The sequence below is a fragment of the Hippichthys cyanospilos genome, chromosome 9 (assembly GCF_059441005.1).
Source record: "Hippichthys cyanospilos isolate Australia breed blue-spotted pipefish chromosome 9, RoL_Hcya_1.0, whole genome shotgun sequence".
Classification (NCBI taxonomy): domain Eukaryota; kingdom Metazoa; phylum Chordata; class Actinopteri; order Syngnathiformes; family Syngnathidae; genus Hippichthys; species Hippichthys cyanospilos.
Genome location: NC_142377.1, coordinates 21,437,501 through 21,446,319, shown reverse-complemented (window position 1 = coordinate 21,446,319; position 8,819 = coordinate 21,437,501). Strand labels below are relative to the sequence as shown.

General features: G+C 41.0%; 2 protein-coding genes across 5 annotated transcripts in view; one reads left to right on the top strand and one right to left on the bottom strand.

Moving 5' to 3' along the window:
• Positions 1-1,163: 1,163 nt before the first annotated feature.
• Positions 1,164-3,626, top strand: cplane2 (ciliogenesis and planar polarity effector 2). Its single transcript, XM_088424626.1, has 5 exons — positions 1,164-1,601; positions 1,663-1,815; positions 2,012-2,136; positions 2,212-2,351; positions 2,456-3,626. Exons 1-5 carry the CDS (start codon positions 1,490-1,492, stop codon positions 2,661-2,663), a joined length of 738 nt encoding a protein of 245 aa, XP_088280752.1. The 5' UTR covers positions 1,164-1,489; the 3' UTR covers positions 2,664-3,626.
• The window catches only part of LOC148419443 (rho guanine nucleotide exchange factor 19), a 6,795-nt gene continuing 723 nt past the window's right edge, over positions 2,748-8,819 (bottom strand). The window contains exons 2-12 of one of the 4 annotated variants that reach the window (XM_088424622.1): positions 7,655-7,816; positions 7,496-7,587; positions 6,659-7,095; positions 5,965-6,125; positions 5,742-5,894; positions 5,517-5,646; positions 5,109-5,183; positions 4,935-5,027; positions 4,006-4,154; positions 3,723-3,887; positions 2,748-3,568 (exon numbers count right to left, since the gene is read on the bottom strand). In XM_088424622.1, the coding sequence (XP_088280748.1) occupies positions 3,523-3,568; positions 3,723-3,887; positions 4,006-4,154; positions 4,935-5,027; positions 5,109-5,183; positions 5,517-5,646; positions 5,742-5,894; positions 5,965-6,125; positions 6,659-7,095; positions 7,496-7,587; positions 7,655-7,816 (1,663 nt within the window). In that variant the 3' untranslated portion in view covers positions 2,748-3,522. Of the gene's footprint in view, positions 3,888-4,005; positions 4,155-4,934; positions 5,028-5,108; positions 5,184-5,516; positions 5,647-5,741; positions 5,895-5,964; positions 6,126-6,658; positions 7,096-7,495; positions 7,588-7,654; positions 7,817-8,819 lie in introns of all 4 variants that reach the window. The other 3 variants (XM_088424625.1, XM_088424621.1, XM_088424624.1) reach the window with 3 other exon arrangements.

The following is an 8,819-nucleotide window of genomic DNA, read 5'->3' as shown; positions in this document are numbered from 1 at the left end:
ACGCAAAGGCTTGCAGGGATACCTTATACCTCGTATAATATTATACCGTGTGATGCTGTGCCGGGAACACCTGCATTTTCTTTTGACTGAGCCAAACTATGAGGAAATGGGAGTCACGGTCATCACATTTTATGAGCTGTGAAAGCAAGGCTGCCATTGCCAGTGCGTTCTTTGTAATGGGGGAGTGTGGCGCGCACGAGGTCATAGTAATATTCTACTTCAAAGTGAATTCATATATTCACACCTTAAATATGTTGCTGAAATATTTGGGAATAACAAAAGGGATTTTTTGTTTTAGTATTTACTTCCATCGGATTAGCAAAATTAATTCGACCAGAAATGATGCCTGTAAAGCTGGTGTCCAAACGATGGCCCAGGGTCAAACCAGCATGCACGTTTTTGCAGCCCTTGGTGTATGCGAAAAGCACATTTTGACAAGGCCCCCAACATTATTTAAAAAGTCATGAAAGATTTGATGCTAGTCTAATATCTAAACACGAAATCTCAATCAATCAATCAATCCGAAAATACAGTACAGTAGTTGATTACTTTAATACGAAGGTGGGTTAGGGTTAGGGTTACCCTAAATGCTTTTGTATGCGGCGCTCAAAAGAAAAAATTTGGACACCCATGCTGTAAGCAACACCGGTGAAAAGAAAAATAGTGACATCTAGCGGCCTTATTTTTTTCTATCATTTCCAATCGATTGCAGTTTTTTTTTTTAAAAAAATAGGTAGCAGATATGAATGTATGACGATCACATATGGTAGCGGAACAATTAAGTTTTATGCAACCGTGATCAAAGATCATGGGATTCTAACTAAATTCAAATTTAACGGATAATACGTTCCTAAATCATATTGGAACAAACACGCGTGTTTGCTATAGTGTATTGAAGAAAAAGACCGGAGTTGCCAAGCCCAAACTACAAATATTTGTGCAAGTCAATTTGTATCATTTTAAAACAAGACTTGTAATAAATTACTTTGAGTACGTGAATATAAACATGCTTAGTCATAAAGTACCCAGACTTGATAGAGTGATGTCTGAAATACTAATTTTTATGAAACTCCGGGCAAGCAGTCTTTTAATGTGCTGTTAATATACTGGGGGAACTGAACGCAGCCTGTTTCACCAAGCGGAAGTGACGTTTCAAAACTGCGGTTGCCAGGCGACGTCAAACTTTGTCACGTTTCGCTACAAGATTTAAATTCCTATATCACTTTATCATTTTAGTGATGTAAAGTTTATTCAGGTTAACTTGGTTGTAGGGTCGCTTATCAAGCTGTTCTTTCACACGGTTCGTTTCTCGCGGTTGTCAGAAGACAGCTAAGCTAGCGGAAGTACCGTTTGTTTGGGTAGAAAAGTAATGTAGCAAGATGCGGTGTCTTCTCACACTCTCCTCGGTTGATAAAACTCCTTCGGGGCGAACCCTGAGTGGCATCTCGAATTATTCCAATACCGCACTATAAGAGAGCCGTTTCCCAAGATGACGCATTCCCCCGAACGCGGCTCCGTCGTCGTTGCAGACTGGCACCGATGCAAGGACAGCAAAGAATACTTCAGCAAGATACTACACAAGAAGAAACGCAAGCTCTTTGGTACTATACAAATAAATCTTGATTTATTGAGCCAGATTTGCATAATGATTTCTGTGGACAGGTCTACTAGAATCTCCGGTGATGCCCCCTCATGTCCCTGTCGACACGGTCCACTACAAGGTCTTCCTCTCTGGCAAAAGTGGAGTGGGTAAAAGTTCGCTCGCAGCACGCCTTGCAGGACTGAAAATACCCAGCATGCACTACGAAACCACAGGTAGTCCACTTGAAGTGTAGTTCCCTGGGATATTATGCTATTCCCCCAAGTAAAACAATAGATTTTTGTTTGGAGGGGGGTGGGGGGGTTGGAGAAAGTTCTTGATGGGTGTGTATATCTTCTGTCTTGCTGGGATAGGGTCTGGCTAGGAACAATAACAGACTTAAAATGTTTGTCCGCTTGTTTTGGTTCCAAGGCATCGAGACGACTGTGGTTTACTGGCCAGTCAAGCTGAAAGAAAGCGGCAGAGCGCTCTTCTTTCGTTTCCAGTTGTGGGACTGTGGAGAAAATGCCTTGCGACGGTTTGACCACCTGCTCCCTGTATGCATGACTCCTTTGCACTATTTGTAAAGGAAGGTGGGGAAGGGGGAAAAAAACCACTACATTTCCTTGTAGGCATGCAAGGAGAAGGCGGATGCCGTTCTCTTCCTCTTCTCCTTCACCGACAGAACATCTTTCGATGATCTCCCCAATCAAATTACAAAGTGGAACGAATCATCCGAGGGCCCGGTTGTGACTTTAGTGGTCGGCACAAAGTATCCTTTCATACGTATCGACCCGGTTTCTGGAGTTGGCGTTCCTTTAACGTTTGAATACAATTACAATTCAAAACTCAATTTTTCCTTGATGTTTGATTCAGATTTGACCTGTTCATGCATTGTGACGTCTCAGACAAGGACGTGGGGCTCTTCCAGGAGAAGTGGCGGCTACCAGTGTTGCGCACTGGCGGAATGGAGGAGGGCGATGGGCTGGATGCCACCGCCCCCCTCTTTAACAACCTGGCCGCTTCTCTGTGGCATCAAGACTGCATCATGGCTGCACACCAACCGATTTTAAATCCAAAATGAGGCACGGGGAGGGAGCTTGGCAAGCTACTTTGGAACTGTTATTTTTCACTTATTACAAAACACTAGTTGTTTTGGAAATTTGTTTTCAGCAGAGGTATTTGGGGATGCCCATGAACAGAGTAGTGCTGACTTCGAGGTTCTGTTTTTGAGGCGGTGCTAAAACCCTTTGGTTCCCTGAGATACAAGTCCCTTGATTTAAAATCGGTTTTCTGCTGCCCTCCGGTGACCACACCAAAGAGGAGCACAGTGGCTGTAATATTGGGGTAAAAGGGGATTATTCTTGATATATATTTGTCATTTTATTATTTTTGCTTTAGATATTACTATTTTAAGTATCGACTACCATGATTAAAGTTTTTAGCAGGGCCACAAGAGTAGTCTCAAAGCACTATACTGAGAATACATTTGAACACCTTTTTACTACACAATTACACCTCCTCCGCGGTCCTTTCATTTGTATAACATTAGAACTGCTTCCAAGTACTGGTCTGAAGTGCCACGTGAAAAGAGTGAATATTTTATCTGCTCCTTTCCGAAAATGCTGGGATGATGGTCTATTGTACCTGTCTAACCTCCCCTCATACTCCATACATCAATTTTGCAACATTTTTTATGTTGTAATAATGAGAAGGTAAAGTTTTTATTTATCACCAAATCTGAACAGCTTGATGCATTAAAATCATTTAAAACAGAGGAAAAAAGTGACACTATTCTGCCAGAGAACCCATAACACCTTAGCAATGTGTATAAAATGTGAGTGCTTGTGATGTGGGTGTTTTACTTTAGGGTTATTACCAACGTGCACAAAGGTGGTGAAAAAAACGAAATCTAGTGCATAAAAAGTTTAACAAAAATAAATTCAGTCACCACTGTTGAGCACCCTTATCCACTGCTCCTTGTCTGACCTGTGGCCAAAAGCATAATTGAATGCAGACAGCTCCAGGTACTTTTTTTTTTTTTTTTTTTTAACAACAAAAACAGACTTGTTTTTAAGAGGAGTTAAATCTGAAAATACTTTGTGATGACAGATTATGGAAGAAAGCCCCAACCCCCCCGTACCTGCTGCGCGCCACTAGTATCATGGCATTGGCGTGTCCAGTCCGACTCCGAGATAGATGCAACAGGAAGGATTCTGGCGGTAGACCGAGAGCTTCATTTTTCAAGGGCGCAGCGTGCACATACATGGGGAACACTGCATGGTCCTCCACCAGGAAGCGCTGCTCCCTGACATGAAACTTTGACATTCAGCCTTTGATGGTATTGATACTGTATAGTATCTTCAAAAGTGTGAGTACTTTTTTAGCTAGCTACATTTGGCTTGATGCCACACCAAATTCCGTACTTTTTTGAGGAGAGGATCAACAAGTCGTTGAAGAGGTGAAGGTGGACATTAGCGAGGCTCATTCTGGCATTAGGGTCATTCTCCACTATCAGCAGGCTCAAGGGACCCTGGTGCACCAAATGACGACCACTTATGACCAGAGGAATCGCCTGAAAGATGGTGAGAAGATGGATATGTTAATAATGTCTTATTAACCGTTCTTGGTGGGTTTTGAGTCTAAATGTGACAGTGTAATCCACTGCGGCTTATATAATACATAAACCGCGAGTTACCATTTTTGGGGGACGAAAACACAACCTAGTAGCCAAATGAATTCAATTTTTACCCCCACCACTTCAGTTATATGTTTAAATTGAAATTTTTAGAAAAACCCTGTTTGAAATTTTGATGTGCTAAATATGCGCCAGGTTTGAAGCAATTTATATGGTGAACAAGGTGCAAAAAAAGTGCGAGAGATTTTATAAAAAATACAAAATCCATAAACTATTTAAAATCAACAATTATTTAAGGTTTTTGGTTGCAATCTGATTTTTTAAAAAAGGTTAATTTAACCGCATAAATTGTATTTTAAACTCTTGATTTGTCTTAGCATTGATCAGTCTTAATATAATTAAAGGGACAGTGTGTAACATTTAGACTGTTTTTCATTAAAAAAAAGGAATACATTAAATGACTAACATTTTTTAAAAAAACTTGCAAATGAATATTTTCTTAATGACCAACAGTAGGTTTTAAATATCAAAAATGTAATTTATTTATTTATTTTTAATCTTCACTTGTTTTGAAAATGTATTGTAGTGGTGTGTATAAAATGGAATACAGTATTTCGGACCAAACTGTTTCTGCTGTCCCTCTGATTCAAAATCCTTAGAGAGCGAGAGCGAGAGCGAGAGCGAGAGAGAGAGAGAGAGAGAGAGAGAGACCTTCACCTTCAGTGTGCCAAAATCCAGCTGCATTTCCAGGGAGACCAATTGCTCGATGACTTTCATTTTTTTGACCCCCTCATTGCACTCAGTCACTATCTGATCACGGCAAAAAAAAAAAAACAAGGATATAATTTGTGAATTTATTCATTTAATTGCGTGCAATTAAAGCGACGGTACCTCATGTATGGCCTCCTTTGCTTTGCGAAGATACGCCGCGTCATCTGAATCGGCGGCTGTCTGTTTCAGGATATTCTGAGGGAAAAGAGCAAAAATGTGAAATTTACTAGGTACAACTGCACAGTGTAATGAGTTTTAAAACCGTTTCACCGAACAAATTGTGAGACATCCGTCAGTTTGTAATGAGCGCACAGGTGGTGTAAAAGCCCTCTCGGACTCATGGTTATTGAATAAAAAATTTTTTTTTAAAAAAAATCACCATTTCACAGTTCAATTGAACTAATGCTCCACGCCTCCCGATTTCATTCAGATGAGCCCTCTGAGTGGTCATAAGAATAAAATTCACGAGGCATCGCTAACTGTAAAAGCAGCGCCCTTGAGAGAAACGGCAAATGATCTTGCAATTACCTCTAGAATGAGTTTAATGCGGGTGATTCTTTGGAAAGGAAGGACGAGGAAGGACTTTAGACGCCGCCTCCGGCAAACCGGCTCATCCTCGAGCTGCTTCAGACGTGAAACGAAGTCACCGTTCTTCCGCCTTGAGATGGAAGAAGAGCCATGAGGATGAAAGTAGATACTGCAGAAGCAGCAGGAAAACACGGCAGAAAACATGGCAGGACCGGGCGGACTCACAGCAGCTGATTGATGAGAGCCTCCTGGTACATCATATTAGTGATGTAGGGGACGTAGCGGGCGCGGAAGGCGGGGCAGTGGTCGAGTACAACGTCTCCAAGCCGGGATATGAACACGCCCTCACCCAGGCGGTTCTCCAGGTCCATGAGAAACCTGACACATTCAACAGTCAAAATGAGCCAGGAATCAGTCTTAAAGATAGGAGTAAAGCAGCGTCACTTACTTTTCGCTAGTGACCTTCACATGACGGACGTTTGAGAACAAGGTATGGTGCTCCGTTTGGGACAAAGTCTGCTTGAGGGCTTTGGATGAATAGAAGTGATCCACCGTGATGCCCAGGCTCTTCAAGTAAGATGCCTCGGAGCCAATCAGCTCAAACATAGACTACGCCAAGAAAAAACAAAACATACGGCAACATTTCAAAGGGGGACTCAAACGGTTTTATGTACCACCCACTAATCTATACAAAGTATTCAGACTCATGGTTTGCGGAATATACCGTATTTTCCACACTATTAGGCGCACCTAAAAGCCTTAATTTTTTTTAAAAGCTGATGGCGCGCCTTATAATCAGGTGCGCCTTATATATGGATCAATCTTGAGATTGTAGATGGGGAATGAAGTGAAAGTTTTACCTGTTTCTTTTGTGTGTTTACAGTTGAACAAGGTTGCTCATATTGACATTGATTTGTTGTTCGATTGAGAGTTTAGAGTTATTATTGAGTATTACTATATTGTGATTGAAAAAGTTATAAATAATGTCATTAATTCAGGGTGCGCCGTATAATCCGGTGCGCCTTATATATGAAAACTGTTTTCAGATATGTCATTAATTGAGGGTGCGCCTTATAATCCGGTGCGCCTTATAGTGCGGAAAATATGGTAAATTACATAGCAAAATACATTTTGCGTATTACCCCATGAGGAAGCAGGATGAACACAAAACCCAGACAGGAAGACCGGAATAGAGATTCAAAGTCAGATGTGCTGACCACTAGAAGCGCGTAGTCATCCACACATACCAGTCGAGCCCACCTAACTTGACTAGATCTGAGACGACGCACCTCCTGAAGTTGAATCTGCGAGGCTGTCAGGATGCTGAGCAGACCGGCCGCCTTCACCTCATCCAGGTCTTGCCAAAGGGTGCTTGGCACCACGCGGATCACCTGACGATCCGGCGGAGAGGGTGAGGTTGACCCGGGCGAGTTCGGCTCAGGCGACTCTTGGGGAACGAGACGAGACCGAAGACCCTGCAGGTACTCTGGGGCGATCAACTGTGAGAGCGAGGTCTTGGTGTTGAGTCTCTGGAGATCGTCTCTAACTGCCTGTACGCAGTAGTCCTGGTAGAGGGGGACTGCACATTAAAAAAAAAAAAAAAAAAAAAGTTAGAATCAAAAGCTTTCAATATTACTCAGTTAATCACCAAACAAACAATTTTTCACCTTGAGGGATAAAAAAAAAAAATTGTCACTGATCCAGTAAAATTTGTATTATCCGTTTTTCCATTAAAAAAATCTCATTGACAAGATTTTAAATCAAACTTGGACTAAAACCCATTTTATTTCAAAAACCTACTGTAAACTACATTCATACTTAAATACATGTTTAGTGTCAACTATAATTCGTAGGAAAAAAAAAAGGTTTACAACCTATCTAAAGTAAAATACATACTCGATGTAACTGAACAGGTCTGCAGGCTACTCATGTGCTCCTCGGGCACCATGTTGCAGACCCCCTGATTTAATTACACTTACATTTGTTAATGTACTTTGACTGGAAGGGCACACTGGGGTCTTCCTCCTCCTCCTCCTGCTCCTGCTCCTGCTCCTGCTCCTGCTCCGTAGGCCTGGAAGAGCAATTAGTTAAGATAGCATACTTGATACGAAATGCTACGGTCTTTCGCGAGACCTTACTCTTCTGCTGGATTCTGATCCACTGGAGGAAACGAAGGTGACTTGTTTTCGTCATGTCCCGGAGTCCCAAACAATTTGGGCACAGCGTGCATTTTGCCAAAATTCCACAATCCCATTGCAGCAACAGACCTGATGGCTGATGAGATGTCTAATAAAGGAGGACTAGAAGACATAAAATAAAATTTTTTGCACATTTGTAACTGTACTGATGTACCAAGTCAGGTAATTCAGACATACTCCGCTTATTTTTGACGGTGCTTCTGCGTAGGGCTTTTCTATTTATTACATGTATTTTTATTTAAAATATGAAGGGACTTGCACTATGCAAGTCCAACAGGATGTCAAATTTCATTAGCATTATAGGAGGGGTAGGGTGGATTAAAAAAAACAACATCAGATTCATGAGGGAAACACTTCACAAATTTCATATGCACAAATTAAATTAGTTCAAAGAGTAAATCCACTACAGAAGGCCCTGGTTTCAGTGTGGCAGGTGTTTGGATTTTGACATGCTAAAAAGAAAAAAAAAAAAATCTCTTGTTTCCACTGCCTAACCAGAAGGTGGCAGTGTATTCATCAAGGAGGGATTTTAGTGCATTTAGTTATTAAAGAAGAAAAAAAAACCTCTGTACTTAGTTGCAGTAATGGCTTGACATGCTATCATTTATCTTAACACTTTAATTGGTCTACTTTTAAATTATTATTTTTCACCTGATTGTACCTGATGAGCCCGAAACTCATTTGTGAACTTTTGCGAATGCTCATACAACTAGCAAAAAATGAGGGAATCTGAGGATGTTCGTGCAGTTGTAGAATTGTGTAGAAGAAAAAGCAGATCAAACATCACACAAAAACTAAATTCATTTGAAATGGCAACTTTCTTGCTTTAAGAAACACAAAAATATGAAAAGACAAAATGTAGGAACTGATTTTTTTTTTTTAGACCAAGAAGGAAAAAAAATATTAAGGAATCGTTCAACACTGCGGGGAAAAAAATGAATCGTGATTTAAAACCAACAAACAAAACTCTGAACATACCTTGTAGCACCAACTTTATTTTTTTAACAGTTTGCCGTCTCGGAGGGATGTCCTTTGAGTGACCGACATTACTCGTTAATCTGGCTCCAACTTTCTGATTGCCCAATTGATTGACCAACATCTTTTG

What these genes read in the sequence shown, in the direction of transcription:
- cplane2 (XM_088424626.1), top strand. Translation starts at nt 1,490, where the DNA reads ATGACGCATTCCCCCGAACGCGGCTCCGTCGTCGTTGCAGACTGGCAC. An exon ending in GAAGAAACGCAAGCTCTTTG is followed by an intron (nt 1,602 to 1,662) that starts GTACTATACAAA and finishes TTCTGTGGACAG; the next exon opens with GTCTACTAGAATCTCCGGTG. An exon ending in GGTTTGACCACCTGCTCCCT is followed by an intron (nt 2,137 to 2,211) that starts GTATGCATGACT and finishes ATTTCCTTGTAG; the next exon opens with GCATGCAAGGAGAAGGCGGA.